The following is a 23,738-nucleotide window of genomic DNA, read 5'->3' as shown; positions in this document are numbered from 1 at the left end:
GTCGGGTTTGTTGTCAACCAATCACAAGGCAGCCTCGCTCGAGCGCAGGCCAATCGGCTTTCTGGCTAGAGGGTTTAACTCCTATTTAAAAAGAAGAACCTTTGAATTCTAACGGCTGAGCTCTTGGAAGACTCGGGTCCTTGGGTCGCAGGTGGGAGCCGATGGGTGGGTAGACCGCGGGGGATATCTCAGTGGCGACGAGGGCGGCGGGGACAAGGGGCGGCCGGCCGGAGTGGCGGAGCGTCAAGTCCCCTCTCGGTTCCTCCGTCCCTGGGTGTCCTTGGCGCTACCCTGTGCCCGCCCAGTGCCTTTGCATCCACTCCTGGGCACCGAGGCGCCCTGTAAGATACTGCTTGTTACTTATTACAGCTAGAGGTAGAAGGGGTTTGTTGAGTGGTGTTGACACGCGCGGGAGTTGCGGGTGGGCTTCAGATTGGATTTTGTCCTCGGAGATCACCTGGGTAAGAAAAGCACAGAAGGTCTCTGCTATGTTGGAGTTCACGTTCTAGAGGGTAGGGAGTCAGACGGTAAGCGTACGGAGAACTTGCAACTGGGGTGGGTGTTATAAAGGAAAAGCAGGAGTGCGGTTTAACGGGGGCCGCTTTAGATAGAATAGCCTAGGAAGGCCCTTGTCCTGGCTGGATGAGTGGGTGAACTGATGAATGAGAACCTCCTTGCAGAGGCCTTCCCGGTCCGTACTTCTCAGACCGTAGACCTTGGAGTAGTTATATCGGGATAACTTGGAGAGCTTGTTTAAAATAAAGCTCCACTGAGAGCCCGGAAAATCAGAATCTCTGAGGGATAGGACCCAGGTCTCTAGTTATTAGCAAACTCTCCAGATGATTCTTTGATTTCATTGAGAACTAGGGATGCAGACCGGTGCATGCAAATCGTCTGGGGATGTTAAAATGCAGAATCTGTTTTCTTAGACCTGGGGTTGGGCCTCAGAGTCTAAATTTCTAAGATCCATCCGGCTGAGGTAGACGTAGCCACTGCCCTTAACTCTCGTAATGTCTCTTCCTCTTCCTTAACCTTCCTTGTCCCTTGAATTAAACGTTTTTTAGCAACCTACTCAGTTCGTCCTTGCCTTCATCTCTGCAGACATGCACAGGTCTGAAGGAGGAAGGAATAAACCCGTATAAACCTCCTGTGCTATTAGCCTAACAGCTTTTCTATTCAGAATGGTAGGATTTCTGGTTTGAACTGAATAGATCCTGTGAAAGTCATCTGGTTGCAGATTAGAGTCACCTGAAGGGCAGTCTTATTGGCGTTGTCTCCAGAATTCTGGATTAGAATCTTATTCCATTCTGCTTGTTATTCAATTTCCCTAGAAAGAAAAGTAGAATAAATTGGAGCAAATGCCTGTAGCTTCTGTCAGAAGAATGTTAAATAAATGTTGTTAGGACTCTGTGATCTCATTAGACTGCTACTTGTAAGGGAAGTAAAGCATTAGAGCATGTGTGAAATTAAATGATTAACACAAGTGTGCATTTCCTTGCTGTTGTTTATTAACTTTCACTTACCCACTGTTTTTTATAAGGGATCCCGCCTGTAGTCTGGGCCTGGCTTCATCATGGAGTTATTTGCTTAATTATAAAACGGTAATTTTAATTTTTTTTTGAGACAGGGTCTCACTCCGTTGCCCAGGCTGGAGTGCGGGAACATTTGATAAGAAACTTCAGTGAAGGCCGGGCATGCTGGCTCATGCCTGTAATCCCAGCATTTTGGGAGGCCGAGACGGGTGGATCACCTGAGGTGGGGAGTTCCAAACCAGCCCAACCAACATGGAGAAACCCCGTCTCTACTAAAAATACAAAATTAGCTGGGCGTGGTGGCGCATGCGCATAATCCCAGCTACTCCGGAGGCTGACGCAGGAGAATTGCTTGAACCCGGGAGGTGGAGGTTGCAGGTGAGCCGAGATTGCGCCACTGCACTCCAGCCTGGGCAACAAGTGCAAAACTCCATCTCAAAAAAAAAGAGAAACCTCAGTGAAAAGAAAGACTGAACTACACACCTGGGGGAAAAGCCTAACAAAGGGAGCAAGAAGTGCAAATGCCTATGGCAGGGGACTTGTTTGAGGAAAGAAAGGAGCCTTGTGTGGCTGGTGCACAGTCGACAAGAAGAGATGAAGTCAGAGAGGCAGTTAGGGTCCATGTTCTGTGAGACTTCAGTAGGCCTGTCTACGCAGGTTAGGAGTTTGCATTGTTTTGATTGAGTTGGGGAGCCATGGGGGTCTTCTGAACCAAGGACCAACACATCTGACTTGTTAATGAGATTGTTGGCCTCAATGTTGAGAATGGACCACAACGGGGTAAGGTTGGAAGTCGGGAGGCCATTGAGAGGCCGCTGCAAAAAATTCAAAGGAGAATTATGGTTTGACCAGGTGGTAGTAGTAGAGGTGGTGAGCAGTGATCTTGAAGGCAGAGCCTACAGAATATGCTCGTGGATTAGATGAGGGCTTTGAGAGAGAGAGAACCTCTTAAAGGGTTATTATGCCAAGGCTTTTGGCCTGAGCAACTGGCAGGATGGATTTGCCATCTACTGGGATGAGGATATCTAGAGACTAGATTTGGGGAGGTGAGAGCGCGGAGGGATTAGGACTTCTGTTTGGGACATGTTAAAATGGAGATGCCTCTCAGATAATCAGGTGCAGATGTTGCATAGAAAGTAGAAAATGTAGATCAGGAGTTCAGAGGAGAGGTCTGGGCTGAAGAATGAATATTTGGGAGTCCTCAGCCTGTAGATGGTATTGAAAGCAAAGAGACTGGATGTACTCGGCTAGGGAGTAATTGGAGATGGAGAAGTCGTTCTAGGCCTGAGCTCAGGGCACACCCATGAACAGGGAAGTGAGAAGTGGAGAAGGGAGGCGGTTCGGTTTCGGATATGTTAGGATTGAGGTGCTTGGCAGACATTTCTGGGAGATCCTGGGCAAATCCTTGGATATCCAAGTCTGATAGTCCAAGGAGAGATTAGGGCAGAAGATGCACTTTAAGTGGTCGTCATGAAGGCATTTAGAGCTGAGGCACTGGGTGATATGGATTCCTGTGAAGGTGTAGATGGAGAAGTGGAGGGTCCAGGGACTCATTCTTGAGTCACCCCAGATCCTTGATCGGGCAACAATGAGACTGACCCAGCAAGGAGGGAAAGATAGGACGACTAGGTGGTAGATAAACCTGGAAGTGAAGTGAAGAAAAAGGTGTAATATGTGATCAACCTTGTCGGATTCTGCTGAGGATGCAAGTACGAGGAAGGTGGAATTGACCCTTGGGTTTGGCAACTGTAGGTGTCAGCCATGAGCCTGACAATGTGGTGGAGACAAAAAAGCCGGGTGGGGATGGGCTCAGGGGAGGGGAGAGGAGGAGTAGAGGTGGCAAGTGTGGACGGTTCTTCTGGAGCTTTGCTGTTGGAGAGGAGGGGGTCATGGTTAGCAACGATAATAGAATAAAGAGGACTCTTTTATTTTATTTTATTTTTTTTTGAGACAAAGTCTCGCTCTTGTCCCCCAGACTGGAGTGCAATGGCATGATCTCGGCTCACTGCAACCTCCGCCTCCTGGGTTCAAGCGATTCTCCTGCCTCAGCCTCCCAAGTAGCTGGGATTACAGGCGCCCACCACCACGCCCAGCTAATTTTTGTATTTTTAGCAGAGATGGGGTTTCACCATGTTGGCCAGGCTGGTCTCAAACTCCTGACCTCAGGTGGTCCTCCTGCCTTGGCCTTGGAAAGTGCTGGGATTACAGGTGTGAGTCACCATGCCCGGCCTAAAGAGGACTTTTTTGAGGTAGCAGGTATGCCAGCAGTCTGCACAGGGATGGAAGTGATCCGTTAGAAGAGAGATGATGGAGCCGCAAGACCATCAGGAGTGAAGACTCCGTGAGAGAGGATGGGATGCAGTGCCCACGGGGAAGTTGGCCTTGCGGGGAAAGCACATGTCTGTCCCTCCCTCATTAGCTTCATTTGGACAAAAAGTGTAAAATTCTGTGTGTTATGGAGGCCTTTTGATCAGGGAACTGTAACGCTGCCTATCAAGCAGCAGCACTTTAAGCAGGTGGCTTTGTTCAAATCAAAGGTTCTTCTTTTTCTTTTCAGGCATCATGGACCGATCTAAAGAAAACTGCATTTCAGGGCCTGTTAAGGTAAATTGAATAATCTGTAATCTCATTCATATTTATAAACCCACATGGAGGTTGGTCTTGTTGGGAATTCTTTCCGCCTTTACTTTGGATTATAAATTTAGATCCCTTACTGTGCTTCTGGATATAAAGTAGTCACTTTTCTTATGTTCAGTAACATTTTGCTGATTCTTAGAGTAGCTTTTTTGTTCTGCTTTGTCTTACAATTGGCTGCTTAAGTTTCTATATCCCTCTATTGTATGCAAGATCATAGTAGTAATGCATCCAGCAGGAGTCCAAAACTTTTAAAATTGGCCATAAATATAAAATAATTAGAAAAGGCTACCTTGAATTACTGTATTTGATTCTCAGTTCCTATGATAACGGCTATTTAAAAAATTGCTCTACATTTAAAATGTTTCTTTAGATTTGTCTTTGTCTGAATGCCTACTATGTTGTGGATGGTGTACTAATTTCAGGAGTAACTGACTTTGTATTTGGAAGTCTTAACACCCTGTCTTTGTAGAGCACTCATACCATTGAGCTGGGGATGGACTTTTAGGCTTTCATTTCTAGCACTTGCCCCTCACTTACAATGAGCTGTTGAAGCTGAAGGAAATCTCATCCCTCCTACCCCTTTTAGTTTGATTAGCTGAGGGTGTTAGAGTTAACTTAACTATTTAAGCTTGTAATACAGCACTCACAGGCGTATAAATAATACATTTCAAGGCTGGGTGCGGTGGCTCACGCCTGTAATCCCAGCACTTTGGGATACCAAGGCAAGCGGATCACAAGGTCAGGAGTTCAAGACCGGCTTGGCCAAGATGGTGAAACCCCATCTCTACTGAAAATACCAAAAATTAGCTAGGCGTGGTGGTGTGTGCCTATAGTCCCAGCTACTCGGGAGGCTGAGGCAGAGAATTGCTTGAACCTGGGAGGCAGAGGTTGCAGTGAGCTGAGATCATGCCACTGCTCTCCAGCCTGCGTGACAGAGAAAGATTCCATCTCAAAAATAATAACACATTTTAGTAATAACTTTTTGAAGTGCCTACATTTGTTTCCTCTTTGTCAGTTTTTTGCTCAAGTCCATTTTGTCAGTACTTGGAAAATGAAACATTGGTTAATTAATAGTATAGTAATAAGCTTATTGTGGAAAATCTTGGCCATATGAAAACTTAGACTCTTCCAAAACTTCATGAAGATAACCAATGTTGAACGTTTTGACAGATTTTTTTTTTGGTCTTTTTCTTAAATGTATATTATCAAAGAAATTTCAATGGAACTGAGATTTTGGCATAAAGTTTTTGTATCATAGCTTTTTGCGAAATAACAATTTAGTGTCTATTTTCAAATTATTGAGAAATTTTAGGAAGTGTTTGTCTCCTTCATTAATGGATATTTGTTAATAAAGCATGATTTTTAGGGGTGAGGAGTTGGAGGGGGTAGAAAGTATCATTCGGGTATTCTTAGCCACATACTAACTATCCTCTGGAAGTACTGATTAAAATACCTTTTCCCCTTCCATCTCTTATCTGTGACATTCATTATTTTGCTATACTAGAGAACAAACTTTGTGAAATTCTCAAAATATTCATCTTTTGCGTTCATGAATACCAGAAAGTTTATTTTCTCTTCCATTCTAGCCTGCAGCTCCAGTTGGAGGTCCAAAACGTGTTCTCGTGACTCAGCAATTTCCTTGTCAGAATCCATTACCTGCAAATAGTGGCCAGGCTCAGCGGGTCCTGTGTCCTTCAAATTCTTCCCAGCGTGTTCCTTTGCAAGCACAAAAGCTTGTTTCCAGTCACAAACTGGTTCAGAATCAGAAGCAGAAGCAATTGCAGGCAACCAGTGTACCTCATCCTGTCTCCAGGCCACTGAGTCATACCCCAAAGAGCAAGCAGCCCCTGCCATCGGCACCTGGTAAACTAGCTTTTGAGACTCATTGGATAGTCATTCTTTGTCATTGTTGCTAAAAAAGCAAGTGTATATACTTGCAGTTACTGTTTGGAACCTTAGCTTTTATATCTGTTGAGGATGGGGAGAAAATATGGTGTCTGAGTTGAAGTAACAGTGTCTGCCCATGGGCCAGATCTGTGCTAAAAATAGAGACCTGATTCTCACTCTCTTGGAAGAGTGGGGCACCCAGGGAGGACACAGCACCAGTTGGTGTCCTTTTGATTGCTTGTTAGTGGGTGTAGGGTGCTTGCAGTAAGTGACTTGAGGGACTGAGATCTAAAGTGTGGGGGAAATCCAGAGAAGTGGATGAACTGAGGCAGGCTACGGTGAGGTCACCATGGGCATTGCTGGCCATGGTAAGGAATGGGGCCTCATCACTAGGGTATTTGGAAGCTACTGAAGGTTTTTTGAACTTAGAAGGGAACTTTGCCTTTTAGAAAGTTTACTGTGGAAGGCCGGGCGTGATGGCTCACACCTGTAATCCCAGACTTTGGGAGACGGAGGCAGGTGGATCACCTGAGGTCAGGAGTTAGAGACCAATCTGACCAACATGGAGAAACCCCGTCTCTACTAAAAAAAATTAGCTAGGTGTGGTGGTGCACGCCTGTAATCCCAGCTACTCGGGAGGCTGAGGCAGGAGAATTTCTTGAACCTGGGAGGCAGAGGTTGTGGTGAGCCGAAATCGCGCCATTGCACTCAAGCCTGGACAACGAGAGCAAAACTCCATCTCAAAAAAAAAAAAAAAAAAGTTGACTCTGGAAGTACTGAATAAATTGGAGTAGAACACTGGATTTAGGAGTACCAGACAGGAAGGAGGTTGAGGTCAGAGATGGCAAGAACCTGCTGTGTGTGGAGCACAGTAGATGCTATTATTTACCAGCTGTCAAGTGCTCATTCCCTGCAGGCTCTGAGATAAGTGCGTGCTTCATCCGCGTCATCTCATTCAATCCTTGTAACCACTTCATGAAGGTAGCCAGTTATTAACTCAGTGTTACAGAGGAGGAAGCTAAGACTCAGAAGCAGTTAACTTATCCAAAGACAAGCCAGGATGGAGAGGTGCACACAAATTTGAGAGCTCATTTACGATGCAGACTCATTAGAACTGGGCAATAAATTGTACCTGAAAGATGAGTAAAGAGGAGTTAGGGATGGTGATTAAATTGATATTGAGTTAGTGAACTGGGGGTTGAGGGGTGCACATGTGACAGGGGCACCTGGAGGAAGAGTTTGGACCTGCATCCAAATATCTGAGCAGACCATCATGTGCTGTTCGAGTTTGCGATGTTGGAGACAGACCGGTGGAAATGTTCCATATGTTCTTGTGTCTAATGAAATAATTACCCCAGTCCTCTGCTGCACAACTGTTCCTTGTGCATTTTGCCGAATTGGTGGCTTTTATTTTTATTTTTATTTTTTTTGGTGGCTTTTATTTTCATATTTCCCCTTGGCAACTAATATAATGGAGGGTGGCTGGCTTATGTTTTGCTACATGTTGGTGATAATTTGTATGTAGGGTAGAGACTGTTGGCTGGCCCACCTAGTAAGGAGAAAAGGTGACGAGGTGGCAGCTTGTCATGTATGGGAAGATTGGTAATTCTGCCACAAAAGTTCTTCATTTGGAAACTGAGGCTTCAGAAGAACCTGCAGAGTCTGCCTTTAATTTATCAGAGAGGGACCTGTCTATATATACGTCTGCTTGTCTTTAGAAATTCTGTAAAGACTTCACATGATGGAAGTCAGGGTGTAGTAGTCCTTTTCTTCTATAAGGAAAACTTAAAAAAAAAAAAAAAAACCCGGTTTATCATTCTTGACATACCATTAATATTTTGGTGACCAATTCTTTGATTCACCTCTATTCACAGCTTAGCTTATCCTATATCGTTATTCTAAAAACAGGTTTTTAACTTATTCCATATAGAAAATAATCCTGAGGAGGAACTGGCATCAAAACAGAAAAATGAAGAATCAAAAAAGTAAGCTTTCTTATTTACAAAGTTCTGTACTATTCTACTACAATATATCATTTCATTGCAAATTTAGGTGTGGGAACTCTTGGGGAAAAAAATGAGGCCTTTATTTTCATTTAGAGGATATAAATGTTTCCAGATTTCCAATCTTAAAAAAAAAAGGAATTTTGTATATTGAGGTATTTTGCTAGGGACTCAAGTGCTTTAAAAAATGGCTTTCAAGGCCGGGTGCAGTAGCTCACGCCTGTAATCCCAGCACTTTGGGAGGCCGAGGTGGGCGGATCATGAGGTCAGGAGATCGAGACCACCCTGGCTAACACGGTGAAACCCCGTCTCTACTAAAAATACAAAAAATTAGCCGGGCCTGGTGGTGGGCGCCTGTCGTGCCAGCTACTCGGGAGGCTGAGGCAGGAGAATGGCGTGAACCTGGGAGGCGGAGCCTGCAATGAGCCAAGATCGCACCACTGCACTCCAGCCTGGGCGACAGAGGGAGACTCCGTCTCAAAATAAAACAAAAAACAACAACAACAAATGCATTTCAAATTTAGAAAAAGTTTGTATGAATCTGTTACAGAAATGTGTGGAAGTTCCTCTCTGTCCTTAGAAGTAACCACTACATATGGTTTATGTGTCTGTACTTTTTTATTGTATAAAAGTGCAAGTTTTTAAAAAACACAATATGTTGCAGAACTGTATACTCATATATGACTGAGGGTTTTGACAGATGATAGTTTTAGTTCTTTATTATAAAGGTTGGCTGTAATGTCTTCCCCAGGGCTTTTCTAAAAGCATACTCTTAGTCTCTGAACTATCTGGACTCTAGAATATACTAGGAGGAGCGAGGAACGAACCCACAGACTTTTGCTTCTAGCGGCCTAACAGAGGCTAAGAGTCTAAATCCACTGGTTCTCATGCCCCAGCTGGCCTGTGGGCTCCGTCCTGCTTCCATTAGTAACAGAGGCTCTGTGTCCACCACCAGAGTGCTTCTCCACCCAGAGAGAATGAGCACCTCTGGGACTGGAGGGAGTGGCTGTGGTTAGTTTGAAACAGGCCCCCAGATGGTCCAGAAGCATTCCTGCCTCTCTGGTCACTTACCCTTTTTATGGTCTTCAGCGTTGTCATGGGCCTGTTCCTCTGAGCATAGTACGGGTTTGGGACCTTTCCCATAGAGTGCTTCAGATCTAAAACCTGAGACTGCTCCTTGTCATTGACTCTTCACACCTAACAGCAGCTAGGGACGTCAGGGTTTCATGTTGCGGCAGCTCTTTGATAGTGGTTGTTGCCTTGGTTCTTGCTGAGGATACATATTGAGTACAAGTTGGAATATAAAATTATAGAATGTGTCTACTACTCATTGAGAATTTGTTAGAAAAGCTTTGTTTTCTTCACATTCTAAAATGTTCAAATTCCTTCCTAGGAGGCAGTGGGCTTTGGAAGACTTTGAAATTGGTCGCCCTCTGGGTAAAGGAAAGTTTGGTAATGTTTATTTGGCAAGAGAAAAACAAAGCAAGTTTATTCTGGCTCTTAAAGTGTTATTTAAAGCTCAGCTGGAGAAAGCCGGAGTGGAGCATCAGCTCAGAAGAGAAGTAGAAATACAGTCCCACCTTCGGTGAGTTTTCAGGTTCATGTTCAAAACAATATTCACCCATGCTGCACCCCTCCCCCTCCTGTAATGTCAGCCTCCCACTGCCCAGGTCCGTGCACTCCCTCTTATGAGGCACTGTCCTCAAACGCATGTCCCCCCCCACCCGTTCCTCACCTCCCACTCCCTTATGAAAAAGATTAGATAAGCTTCTGTACCGCACTGGGTTATAATCATTCTCCTGTCATTCTCCCATGCTCTTCATGTTAAAATAAAATTGTATTCCTTTTCTTTTTTTTTTTTAAAGTATAAATTTGTTTTTTAGAGGGCCTGCTTTTCATAGTACCACAAAAAATAATTAAATTTGTCATCTTTCAAAGAGCACTTAAGTGCTCTGATCCTGAAAAATCACTTGAGGATTTAATGTTTTGTTAATGGAATAGTTTGTATGGGCAAGTCTTTTTGGTGGATAACGAAGGGGAATGGCACCCCTTATTCTGAAGTATGCAGGGGTTGCGAGCAGCCACCTGCAGGTTGACTAAGGCTGGTGGGTTTTTGTTTTTCCTTTTTTTCTTTTTCCTTTCAGTGTTTTTCAGATTTGAATCAGATGCTAATACTTCAAGTCTGGCCACATCAGGCCTGGTGTGTCTCTACCTGGCAATACCTGGCTGGGGCTGGGAGGGGCAGGCATCTTACATGGGCTGTGCTTCCCATTGCCTGCTTCCCGCTGGCCACAGTCTGCACCTGCCCGGTCTGCTCAGCACCCATCTACTGCCATTACTGATCACTGCTTTTATGTCACAGTGTCTGGGTATCAAACTACTGTGGCAATGCCTTTTTTTTTTTTTCTTTTTTCTTTTTTTTTGAGATGGAGCCTCGCTCTGTCACCCAGGCTGGCGTGCAGTGGCGTGATCTCAGCTCACTGCAACCTCTGCCTCCCAGGTTAAAGCGATTCTCCTGCCTCAGCCTCCTGAGTGGCTGGGACTACAGGCGTGCACCAACAAGCCCAGCTAATTTTTGTATTTTTAGTAGAGACGGGGTTTCACCATATTGGCCAGGCTGGTCTCAAAGTCCTGACCTCGTGATCCTCCCACTTCAGCTTCCCAAAGTGCTGGGATTACAGGCGTGAGCCACTGTGCCTGGCCATGTCCTTTTTTTGGTATGTAGATAATTAATATTCAGCTGAATTTTCCTCCTAAGAATAAAGGTGCCTAAAGGAAGGAAATAGTCTTAACTAAACCAGAGGTCCATTAATACTTTGAAATGCTTGTAAAATGAAATGTGGGTCTATGTATTTTTCTTGGAGTGGGTTTACAGTTTCAGATTCTCAAGTGGAGTTTGGAGTGTGGTTTCATGGGAAACACCACTGGTTTTACATGAAGAGTTTGTTTGACATTTAGTACATAGTCTTCTGTCAGCTCCAAACCCGGTGTTAGAATGTTTATCCTTTGTTGCAGGCATCCTAATATTCTCAGACTGTATGGTTATTTCCATGATGCTACCAGAGTCTACCTAATTCTGGAATATGCACCACTTGGAACAGTCTATAGAGAACTTCAGAAACTTTCAAAGTTTGATGAGCAGAGAACTGCTACTGTAAGTGTTCATTTATTGTCCAGGCTAATTGTGATTCCTGTATACCTGTCCTCCATAGCAGTGTACCTTTCATTATAGTAGAGTGGGTGTTGTCTTGACGGAAGGATAGCTTAATATCAAATATTTGAAGTGGAAAAATCAAAATAGCTTAGTTGTACCATATGTACAGATAAAGTCTAGAACCAGGTAGAATGCTGTGTCTGCTTTTGTGCCTAGTTTGCACAGCTGTTTTCTATGGAAATGTATATAATGTATATAGATAGTCACCCTCATTTTCTTTAATAGATTTTTAATTTTAGAATAGTTTTTACTTTTTTTTTTTTAAAGGGACAGGGTCTTGTTATGTTGCCCAGGCTGGACTAGAACTCCTGGACTCAAGTGATTCTCCACCTCAGCCTCCCGAGTAGCTGGGACTACAGGTGCACACCGCTGTGCCTGGCTAGGATAGTTTTAGATTTACAGAAATTGTGAAGGCAGTACAGAGACTTCCATATACCCCACACTGAATTTCCTGCTAATTTTCCCACTAACATCTTGCATTAATATGGTACATTTGTCACAACTGATGAACCAATATTGATATATAACTGTTAAGTCCACATTGTATTCAGATTTTCTTAGTTTTTTATCATGATTAAATTGGGCTTATGGGTTTTTGAGGGGAGATCAGAGGTAAAGTGCATTCTTATCACATACCAGGGATGTAAACTCTTATGACTTTTAACTGTGGATGTCAGCTTGCTCTTCTGACTGAGGGAGTGTTTGTCTGGTGTCTCCACTGTAAAGTTACTATTTTCCCTCCTTTCCATACTGTATTTCTTCAAAGGAAGTTGCTAGGAATAGCCCACACTTAAGGAGTAGAGAGTGGATGGAGTATTTCCATAAATTATCTGGAATTCTGTGCCAGAATAAGGCTGTTCTCCCTTATTTATTTCATCATTTATTTAAAGATGTAGACTCCTGGGTATTTATTTTATCCTTTGAGCTATAATCCAGTACTTTATTTTGTGGTTCAGATCGCTACAACTTTGGCCACTGGGAGCTTTTTTCTTTTTTTCTTTTTGAGACGGAGTCTTGCTCTGTTGCCCAGGTTGGAGTGCAGTGGCGTGACCTCTGCTCACTGCAACCTCTGCCTCCTGGGTTCAAGGGATTCTCCTGCCTCAGCCTCCTGAGTAGCTAAGATTAACAGGCGTGCACCACCACACCCAGCTAATTTTTGTATTTTTAGTAGAGATGGGGTTTCGCCATGTTGCCCAGGCTGGTCTCTAACCCCTGACCTCAGGTGATCTGCCTGCCTCAGCCTCCCAAAGTGCTAGGATTACAGGTGTGAGCCACCACACCTGGCCTTGTACTTCTTTACTTTCTGATACAAGATGCTAAAGCCTCATCTTGTATATTTCCTGCTCCTGTCCTAGAATCAAACCATTTCTCCAAGGAGCCCTGGTTCCTCTTCTTGGAGAATGTTATTATAAACCAAGATCTGGACACTTGTACTCATTGCTACTGTGGCGTCACTACTTCTAGGCTTTCAGCTGACAGAGCAAGGAAATACATGTGGATAGTAATCTGTGTATAGATTTACCCATCTGTCTCTTCATTAAGCATACCATGAATTCATACCGATGTCTTCAACTTGAATCCATTACCACGTTTCATTCTAACATCCTCCTGTTTACCTGTAAACTCCCACTCCAAGTGAGAAACCTGGATTTCACTGCCCACCATCCTTTTACTTAATTATTCAATTCTAATATACATGTATAATGGTATCGGAATTGTTAACCAGCTGCATGGGAACCAACTTTATCAATTAGAGTGCTTATGTGCACTTCCTTTGGCCTTTGTCTTAAAGACTCCACTAGTTTCCAAAGCTGCTTGGATCAACACTTTACCCTCACACCCTTTAGTAAGATGGTTTCGTACATTTGTAATGCAGTGAGATTCTTTTGTCACAATCTGCCTGCCCACGATGGAATCATTTACATTTTCATATCCTGAGATTGATTTTTGTGTGTTTGCTGTAAAGTTCTATGAATTTTGACAAATACACAATGCCATGTATCCACCATTACGATATACAGAATAGTTTCACTGCTCTTGAAAAATAATCCTGTGTCTCAGCTACTCATCCCTCCCAACCCTTCCATCTCTGGCAACCACCGATCTGTTTACTGTCTCTATTGCCTTTTCCAGAATATCATATAATTGGAATCATAACAGTATGTAGCCTTTTTAGATGGGCTTCTTGCACTTAGCAGTATGCATTGAAGATTCATCTGTATATTTTTGGAGGCATGAGAGCTTGTTCATTTCTTTTTATCATGAAATCATATTCAATTATTTCAATATATGGAAGTACCTCAGTTTATTCATCCACTGAAGGGTATCTTGGCTGCTTCTGGTTTTTGGCAGTTAAGTTTTGGCTATAAACATTTGCATGCAGGTTTTTGTGAAACATAAGTCTTCAAATTAGTTGGGCACATATCTAGGAGTGCTATTGTCAGCTTATACGGTAAGACTTTATTTTGCTTTGTGAGGAACTGTCAGTCTTCCAAAGTGATTTCTACATTCTATTTTACATTGCATTACAAATGTAGGAAACCATCTTACTAAAGGGTGTGAGGGTAAAGTGTTGATCCAAGCAGTTTTGGAAATGAGTGGATTCTATAAGACAAAGGCCAAAGGAAGTTCACATAAGCGCTCTAATTGATAAAGTTAGTTCCCACAGGGCAGCTGGTTAACAATTCCGATACCATTATACAATGGTAATATGGTATCAGAACCAATGAATTGAGATCCTATTGCTTCTCATAGTTGCCAACATTTGATGTTAGTGCTTTGGATTTTTGTTTGTTTTGAGACAAGGTTTCACTGTCACTCAGACTGGAGTGCAGTGGCGTGATCACCCACCTCAACCTCCCTGGCTCAAGCAATCCTCCCAGCTCAGCCTCCCAAGCGGCTAGGACTACAGGCATGTGCTTCCGTGCCTGGCTAATTTTTGTATTTTTTTGTAGAGACAAGGTTTTGCCTTGTTGCCCAGGTTGGACTTGAAATCCTGCTCTCAAGTAATTCATGCCTCCCAAAATATTGGGATTACAGGAGTGAGCCACTATACCTGGCCTAGTGTTTTGCATTTTAGTCATTCTAATGGGCACGTGGTGGTATCTCATTGTTCTGATTTAGTTTCCTAATGACATTCAATGTTGAACATCTCTTTTTTTTTTTTTTTTTTTTTTTGAGATGGAGTCTCGCTTGTCACCAGGCTGGAGTGCAGTGGCACAATTTTGGCTCACTGCAACCTCTGCCTCTTGGGTTCAAGTGATTCTCCCGCCTCAGCCTCCTGAATAACTGGGACTACAGGCATGTGCCACCATGCCCAGCTAATTTTTGTACTTTTAGGAGAGACAGGGTTTCACCATGTTGGTCAGGATGGTCTCGATCTCTTGACCTTGTGATCCGCTTTCCTCGGCCTCCCAAAGTGCTGGGATTATAGGCGTGAGCCACCGCGCCCAGCCTTGACCATCTTTTTATGTGTTTATTTGCCATCTGTGTATCGTCTCTGAGGCACCTGTTGAAATCTTTTGCTTTTTTGAGTTTTAAGAGTTCTTTGTATATTTTGGATGCAGGTCATCTGTCACACATGTTTTGCAAGTATTTTCTCCCAATGCGTGCCTTGTATTTTCGTTCTCTCGTCTGTGTCTTTCACAAAGCTGTTTCTGTTTTACTTTTTCGAGAAAGGGTCTCACTGTGTCACCCAGGCTGGGGTGCAGTGGTGCTATCTCTGCTCACTGCAGCCTCTACCTCTTGAGCTCAAGTGATCCTCCCTAGTAGTTGAGACTACAGGTGGGTGCCACCATGCCCAGCTAATTTTTGTATTTTTTGTATAGACATGGTCTCACCATGTTGCCCAGGTTGTTGGGTTTTTTTTTTTTTTTTTTTTTCTGAGACAGTCTTTCTCTGTCATCCAGGCTGGAGGGCGGTGGCGTGATCTTGGTTCTCAGCTCACTGCAACCTCTACCTCTCGGGTTCAAGCAGTTCTCCTGCCTCAGCCTCCCGAGTAGCTGGGATTACAGGCGTGTGCCACCACGCCCGGCTAATTTTTGTATTTTTATTTTTATTTTTTATTTTTTTGTGAGGTGGAGTCTCGCTCTGTCGCCCAGACTGGAGTGCAGTGGCCAGATCTCAGCTCACTGCAAGCTCCGCCTCCCGGGTTCATGCCATTCTCCTGCCTCAGCCTCCCGAGTAGCTGGGACTACAGGCGCCCGCCACCTCGCCCGGCTAGTTTTTTGTATTTTTTAGTAGAGACGGGGTTTCACTGTGTTAGCCAGGATGGTCTCGATCTCCTGACCTCGTGATCCACCCGCCTTGGCCTCCCAAAGTGCTGGGATTACAGGCTTGAGCCACCACGCCCGGCTAATTTTTGTATTTTTAGTAGAGACGGGGTTTCACCGTGTTGGCCAGTTTGGTCTCGAACTCTTGACCTCAGGTGATTTGCCCACCTCGGCCTCCCAGAGTGCTGGGATTGCAGGCGTGAGCCACTGTACCTGGCCTCCCAGGCTGTATTTTTAATAAAAGTCCAAATGTGTCAGTTTTTTCTTTCATGATTGTGCTTTTTGTGCTTCTCCTTTTTTAAGTGATTAAAATTACTTGTTTTAAGAAGTCGAAGAGTCTTAATTTGGGCGGTTTCTTATGGGATTGACAGCTTGATAGAGCATGTTGGATGGTGGTTACTTTGATTGTTTTCTGTTTCTTGGTGGAGATCTCTGGGCAGTGTGGACATTAGTTTTCTTTGTTTTTGGCGTTGATGTACATGGCATTTAAATTGAAGTAATTTTACTTTCAGTATCTGATGAAATCACGCTGCTTTGGACATATGGCCCTTTGGTCTTGTCGCTGCAACAATGACATGCTGTTTTACACTTAAAGACTTCATCTTAAATGTTTGTGCTGCTCCTAAGTAGAAACAGATCTCTAATTTGCTTTTTAAATATTAGCTAAACAAATCAGCTTCTTATTTAATTGGCAATTAATATTTCTTTACGAGTTCAGCTTTTGGGCCAGCTTTCTCTTACAGCTCAGTAAGGAAATCTGTGCTCATTAATGGTAGTGACTGCCTCAGGTGCTCACATTTCACCCTTGGTTTTTTCCTTGTCATCTTGCTTACGATGGGTTGGAGTTTGTTGTTTTGGGTCAGTTAATCTTTTTCTTCAGTTTCTGATATTGATATCCTACTTTAAAAGATTCACCTTATACCAACAGTCTAAAAGTACACATGATACTACTTCTCTGTTTTCTCTCCTCACACCCAAGGCTTCAATCTAGGTGGAGTTTTGGTGTAAGCAGATAGCTATTTGAAAGAAAATGAAAGATTTCTGTCTAGATTCCTTTGCAGTTAGAATGAATACGCATGTACCTGTTTTCCTTTTCAGACGAATTCAAATAAAACCAATTGTAGTGACACGTCAGTGACCTATCCATACCTGCAGTCTAACAGCATGTGAGGTGTGGAGTCAGTGGCAGTGCCAGAGAGCCGTCGTGAAACTAATAGCTTCTTGTCTGGAAATGACTGGAGGAGTGGAGCCCATTGCCCTCTTGAACTTTAATGTGTGCAATTAAAGCATCAGCAACTCAAAAGTCAGTGTAGTCAGAAGAGCAGCTTTCTTGTATTTGCCTTCAGTTTATTGTGGTCTGAATTCTGATCTCTGGCTTTGGACTGAAAGAATGAAAAGTGTTTTTTTCTGCCAGTGACATTTGGTGTTTACTCATCTGTTTAGTAAACCTTTTTGATGTAAAATAATGTTCAGTCCTCTCTAGCAATTGCTTTAGAAAGGAAACTCAAACTTTAGGCAGAGCTAAATATATTTTTTCAATATTCAAACAGTTATCTGTATGGTAAAATAAATTCTGGGCCAGGCATGGTAGCTCACACTGGTAATCTCAGCACTTGGAGAGGCCAAGATGGGAGGATCACTGAAGTCAGGAGTTAGCGACTAGCCTGGGCAACATGGGGAGACTCTGTCTCTACAAAAAAAAAAAGAAACATTAAAAATTAGCTGGGCATGGTGGCACACACCTGTAGTCCCAGCTACTCGGTAGGAGGATTGCTTAAGCCCAGGAGTTCAAGGCTGCAGTGAGGTCTGATCATGCCGTAGCAATCCAGGGTGGGTGACAGAGTGAGACCCTGTCTCTTAAAAATAAATAAGTAAATAATATACATACATACATACATACATACTAGACTTGTTGGCTAAATCTTAGAGATAGGGACTGGAAAACTTTTCTTTTTTCTTGCTTTTTTTTTGAGATGGAATTTCATTCTTGTTGCCCAGGCTGGAATGCAATGACACGATCTCGGCTCACTGCAACCTCTACCTCCCGGGTTCAACCAATTCTCCTGCCTCAGCCTCCCGAGTAGCTGGGATTATAGGCAGGCACCACCACGCTCGGCTAATTTTTGTATTTTTAGTAGAGACAGGGTTTCACCATGTTGGTCAGGCTGGTCTTGAACTCCTGACTTCAGGTGATCCACCTGCCTTGGCTTCCCAGAGTGCTGGGATTACAGGCGCCCGGCCAGGAAAACTTTTCTTACAAGATAGTAACTCGGCAGGGTGCAGTGGCTCATGTCTGTAATCCTAGCACTTTGTGAGGCTGAGATGGGAGGATCACTTGAGGTCAGGAGTTTGAGACTAGCCTGGTCAGCATAGCGAGACCCCCATCTCTATTAAAAAAAAAAAAAAGATAGTAACTTAAGGAAATAAAATTAACAAAAGGACTGATTTCTTATGTACTTCTATGCTGACTTAGTGTAATCCAAAATTTAACATGCTATTTAATATGTCAGTGCAACTGCTTTTTAGTTTCTGTTTATTGTTCAGGATAATTTCTTTCTCCTGATATTCTTGAAGTAAATTTTTGGCTTTAAACAAATTCTTCTGTCATAGAATGATCTTGGTTTTTTAAAAAAGGAATTGACTGTACTTGAAAAGTTAATTTTTTTTTTTTTTTCTAAAAAAGAAAAAGGCAGTATTTACATACCTGAATCCTTAATTTGTACCAGTTCTTCGGCACTGCCTGACTTCCTTGCTGCGGGGCCGTTTGTTGCTGTATGGGGGTGTAACTGTTAGGTTGATGCAGAAATAACTGTTTTGCATTGAAATGGCACCAACCTAAGAGCTAGCTCTAACTAGCTGAATGTCTTTTCTATCTTTCAACATCACACCAGCTGTATTAGCAAAGAGATTACTAAACATTGGGTAATTTCACTTCATGCTAACCACTATAAATTGGTTCAGTTGATTCTGTGTGTGTGTGTGTGTGTGTGTGTAGACTCATGTATAATTTCTACAATGCTTGCTTTAAAACCTGCAAAATGTGTTTTTTGTTTTGTCTTTTCCTTTTTGAGACAGGGTCTCACTCAGTCACCCAGGCTGAAGTATGATCATGGCTCACTGCAGCTTTGACCTCCTGGGCTCAAGCGATGCTCCCACCTCAGCTTCCCAAGTAGCTGGGACTACAGGCATGCACCATCATGCTTGGCTAATTTTTAAATTTTTTTGCAGAGATGGAGTCTTGCTATGTTTCCCAGGCTGGCTTTGAATTCCTGGGCTCAAGTGATCCTCCCACCTCAGTCCCCCAAAGTGCTGGGATTACAGGTGTGAGCCACTGTGTCTGGCCAAAACCTGCAAACTATGTTAAATCTATGTTATGTTCCTTTCAGAAGAGATGTCTAATATTAACTTATGTTATATAAAATCTAAAACATAGGCTTTCAATATCTTTTTAACAGTATATAACAGAATTGGCAAATGCCCTGTCTTACTGTCATTCGAAGAGAGTTATTCACAGAGACATTAAGCCGGAGAATTTACTTCTTGGATCAGCTGGAGAGCTTAAAATTGCAGATTTTGGGTGGTCAGTACATGCTCCATCTTCCAGGTATGTAACTTTAGAGGTGGAAGTTTGGTTTACCAAAGCCCTGGGAGCTAATCATGAGCCAAATATAAAATATTTTAGTGTAGATTTTGTGCTATAAGAGGGGTAGGTAGCTAACCCAGAAGTACCTTGGAGTAATTTAGGCTTAATAATAAACTAGGGTTTGCAAGGAAATTTTATTCTGTGGTGATTTGGGGCTATTAACAGTGTTCTGGGCCTGGGGTTAAAGATGCTTAATGTCCTTAGAGGCTAATAAGGGGATGAATGAGTCAACAGATAGGACAAGTATATGACGGGGTGAAGTGCCCATGTGTTGAGGGGGAGGAACTCTTCACCTCTGCTGCTTCCTGGATGAGGAGATGGGGAGATGTTCCAGAGGACAGCACCGACAAAGGTCTAGTGCTCAGACTGCAGGTCACATCAGGGAACTTGAAACACTAAATTAGTTTGGTGGAGCTTTGAGGGCAGTGGTGAGAGATTCTCTTTGGTCTGCCTCTGTCAATAGTAGGGATAGTCCTTTCTTGTCCCCTCTCACAGCTGAAGCAGAGATGTCAATCTCAAAACAATTCGAATCTTAAAGAGCTTTCCACATGAACTACAATATCTTTACTGTTTTAAATTTGAGTTTAAATAAGCTTTGAAACTTCATGTGAAGTGGGGCATTTTAAAACATACATCTACCGATCAAGGTTTGTCAACTTTGGAGGACTCAAATTATAGCCAGATGACTTTAAAATCAAGCTAGTTAAAAAAAAAAGTATAGCCTAAAATAGATTATATGTGAGGGAGAAATCCTTTACTTTTGTTACAGAGCACTTCTAATTGTTCCCAGCAATGCACTGAATCTGCTATTGCAGTCTTTTTTTTTTTTAAAAAAAACTGGTTGTTGTTAGTGGGAGCTGTTATCTGGTAAGACAAATCAGAATAAAGAATTATAGGCTTCATGGAATTGCAGAGTTAAACTATTTTAACCGGTTGAATTGTGATAGAAAAGATGGCTTCTTGCTTTTTGAAAAGATTACTTACATAACCGATAGCCACTTCACTCCGAATCCCAGATGTTAATCATCATTTCCTGGTTATTGCCTCAGTTTGAGAGCCCGCGATTCAGTCTGTTGTGGTGATGGAGGGGTTAGATGACCAGAGTGGTAGCCTCTTAATCCTACATCACAATTCAGTGGTGACTGTGTGCTCAGTGGGTGCCAGGCCTGTCTGAACACAGCACCAGGGCTGTGACAGCGTAAGCATCTATGGTGAAGAGCAGCTGGTGACAAAGCAATACGAAACCACATGCACTGTTCTGGTTTGGTGTCTGCTGTCCCCGGCTTTTTTCCAACCTTCATTACAAAAACCTAAACCGACAGAAATGCGGAATTGGTAGTTGATGGCCTACCTGTCTATCCAGTGCCTGCGTTCAGCAGTTTTTCCCATTTAGTCAGATTGGCTGCGTCTACTTTTTTGGTGAACACTTGAAAATACGCTGCAAACATCATGATGCTTCAACCTTAAGCACTATAATAGCATGCATTTCCTAAATAAGGATATTCTCTTATATACTTAGAACCATGATCACGCCTAAGAAAATTAACAGCATTGTCAGTATCTAATATTTAGTCCACGTTCAAATTTCTCTATTGTCTACATCTTTATTTTATTTTTTTTTTTGAGACGGAGTCTCGCTCTGTTGCCTGGGCTGGAGTCGGTGGCCGGATCTCAGCTCACTGCAAGCTCCGCCTCCCGGGTTTACGCCATTCTCCTGCCTCAGCCTCCCGAGTAGCTGGGACTACAGGCGCCCGCCACCTCGCCCGGCTAGTTTTTTGTATTTTTTAGTAGAGACGGGGTTTCACCATGTTAGCCAGGATGGTCTCGATCTCCTGACCTCGTGATCCGCCCGTCTCGGCCTCCCAAAGTGCTAGGATTACAGGCTTGAGCCACGGCGTCCAGCCTGTCTATGACATCTTATAGCTGGTTTGTAAAATCGGAACTCAACCAAGGCCCATGCTTTGTATTGGATTGTCTCCGTGGTCTTAAGCCAGACCAGTCTCCCACTTTAAAGAGGACTTTTCTGATTGTGTTGCCACTTAACTTGGACCTTTATTCCCCATATTTGCTGAAAACTGGAATGGAAGTCTCAGGGCCTGAAGATATTCAGGTTAAAATTTTTTTTTTTTTGAGACGGAGTCTCGCTGTGTCACCCAGGCTGGAGTGCAGTGGCGCGATCTTGGCTCACTGCAAGCTCTGCCTCCCGGGTTCACACCATTCTCCTGCCTCAGCCTCCTAAGTAGCTGGGACTACAGGCGCCCGCCACCACATCCAGCTAATTTTTTGTATTTTTAGTAGATACGGGGTTTCACCATGTTAGCCAGGATGGTCTCGATCTCCTGACCTCGTGATCCCCCCACCTTGGCCTCCCAAAGTGCTGGGATTACAGGCCTGAGCCACCATACCAGGCCAAGTTAAATATTTTTGGCAAGAGTACTTCATAGGCCACCCGCAAAATTTCAGCATCTCTCATACCAAGGATCTATCACAAGGCAGTATGTATCTACGTCTCCACCCCAGTGCTGTTAAAACAGGACAGTTTCTAGTGTCTTGTCATTGCGACCAGGCTCTTAAGATTCTTAGCATATCTATAATATCCACATGCAGATGTAGAACTCCAAATCGTATTTGCAGAGAACTCTGCATGGCAACTTTTATATGGTAGTGATACATTCAATTTCTTACATTCTAGATCATTCAGGGAGGTTCTGGAGTTGGACACATTTAGGGTTAAGCTTGGTGGCTAGCTGTGTGACCTTACACACCTCCCTTCATCTGTTTCCTATGGGAATTTATAACAGTAGCTACTTCGTAAGGCATAGGATCTGGCCCAGGGGAAGTCTTCAGTGTTAGTGGAATCTTCAATGATTTTTAGCAGCTGTTGTGATCATAAAACCAGAAGCACATCAACCTGAGCCTCCCTCTTTTTAGGAGGACCACTCTCTGTGGCACCCTGGACTACCTGCCCCCCGAAATGATTGAAGGTCGGATGCATGATGAGAAGGTGGATCTCTGGAGCCTTGGAGTTCTTTGCTATGAGTTTTTAGTTGGGAAACCTCCTTTTGAGGCAAACACATACCAAGAGACCTATAAAAGAATATCACGGGTAAGATGCAACTGAAAAGGACCCAGCACATCTGCTGTAATTCTTTCCTTATCAGCCTGAACTTCAGGCCAAGATCTGAATATCTATACTATTTGATCTCTCTAACCTGTATTTTGTGATATTTTATCATTTGTTGTACTCCAGGTTGAATTCACATTCCCTGATTTTGTAACAGAGGGAGCCAGGGACCTCATTTCAAGACTGTTGAAGCATAATCCCAGCCAGAGGCCAATGCTCAGTGAAGTACTTGAACACCCCTGGATCACAGCAAATTCATCAAAACCATCAAATTGCCAAAACAAAGAGTCAACTAGCAAACAGTCTTAGGAATCATGCAGGGGGAGAAATCCTTGAGCCAGGGCTGCTGTGTAACCTGTCAGGAACATGCTACTGAAGTGTATTTTACCATTGTCTGCTGCCCTCAATCTAGAACGCTACAAGAAATATTTGTTTTACTGAGCAGGTGTGCCTTAACTTCCCTATTCAGAAAGCTCCACAATCAATAAACATGACACTCTGAAGTGAAAGTAGCCATGAGAATTGTGCCACTTATGCTGATTCATAATCTGGAGGCAAGGTTCGACGGCAGCCGCCCCGTCAGCCTGTGCCAGGCATGGTGTCCCCACAGGAGGCAAATCCAGAGGCTGGCTGTGGGGAAGGTGACCACTTTGCCCTGACCCGGTCAGTTAAGGAGCTGTGCAATAACCTTCCAAGTCCCTGAGTGAGTGTGTAACTTATTGGGTTGGCCATGCCTGGTAAAGCTGTTGGAATGAGTGTGTGATTCTTTTTAAGTATGAAAATAAAGATATTTGTACAGACGTGTATTTTTTCTCTGGTGGCATTCCCTTAGGAATGCTGTGTGTCTGTCCAGCACCCTGGTAGGCCTGACTGGGTTTCTAGTCCTCCTTAACCACTTATCTCCCATGTGAGTGTGTGTAAAATAGGAACATGTGCTCTACCTCCATTTAGAGACTTGCTTGGGGTACAGAAGAGGCCGTGTGTCTCAGAGCTGTTAAGGCTTATTTTTTTAAAACATTGGAGTCATGGCATGTGTGTAAACTTTAAATATGCAAATAAATAAGTATCTATGTCTGCGTGGAGTACTGTGTAATTCTTTCCACCATCTGTTCATTGTTAGCCTGGAAATGAGCAGGGGCAGAGAGGAGCAGGTCTCGTCCTCTTCTAGTCCTGCCTCTTCTGGTATCTCCTGTTGGGCGTACTCCTAATACTTCGTTATATATAGTGTTTATATATTTGCCGTCTGTCTATCGACTAAAGAGACGGTGAAAGTGACCGTGATGAAGGAAAAGCAGAAGTGCTGAACTTAGAGCTAGTAGAGAAATCTGCTTGCACGGCCAATGCTCAGTGCAAGAAACCGGACAGCAGGTATGTCAGGATTTATCGTAACAAAGTGGCCAACATAGAGAAAACCACGACTGAGTAAA

The 23,738-nt window shown here is 43.4% G+C and overlaps 1 protein-coding gene across 3 annotated transcripts; it reads left to right on the top strand.

Moving 5' to 3' along the window:
• Positions 1 to 22: 22 nt before the first annotated feature.
• Positions 23 to 23,386, top strand: AURKA (aurora kinase A). Of its 3 annotated transcripts, none has more exons than XM_023189570.2 (9): positions 23 to 151; positions 4,090 to 4,136; positions 5,756 to 6,032; positions 7,987 to 8,041; positions 9,453 to 9,644; positions 11,075 to 11,213; positions 19,000 to 19,148; positions 22,119 to 22,293; positions 22,438 to 23,385. In XM_023189570.2, exons 2-9 carry the CDS (start codon positions 4,095 to 4,097, stop codon positions 22,618 to 22,620), a joined length of 1,212 nt encoding a protein of 403 aa, XP_023045338.1. In that variant the 5' UTR covers positions 23 to 151; positions 4,090 to 4,094; the 3' UTR covers positions 22,621 to 23,385. The 3 variants fall into 3 exon arrangements, with proteins under 3 accessions (XP_023045338.1, XP_023045337.1, XP_023045339.1); XM_023189569.2 differs by having other exon boundaries at positions 55 to 165; positions 22,438 to 23,386; XM_023189571.3 differs by lacking the exon at positions 23 to 151 and adding an exon at positions 209 to 341 and having other exon boundaries at positions 22,438 to 23,386.
• The last annotated feature ends 352 nt before the right edge of the window (positions 23,387 to 23,738 follow it).

The sequence above is a fragment of the Piliocolobus tephrosceles genome, chromosome 20 (assembly GCF_002776525.5).
Source record: "Piliocolobus tephrosceles isolate RC106 chromosome 20, ASM277652v3, whole genome shotgun sequence".
Lineage (NCBI taxonomy): Eukaryota > Metazoa > Chordata > Mammalia > Primates > Cercopithecidae > Piliocolobus > Piliocolobus tephrosceles.
Note: the sequence above shows the minus strand (reverse complement) of the source record. Positions and strands in the feature narration are given on the sequence as shown.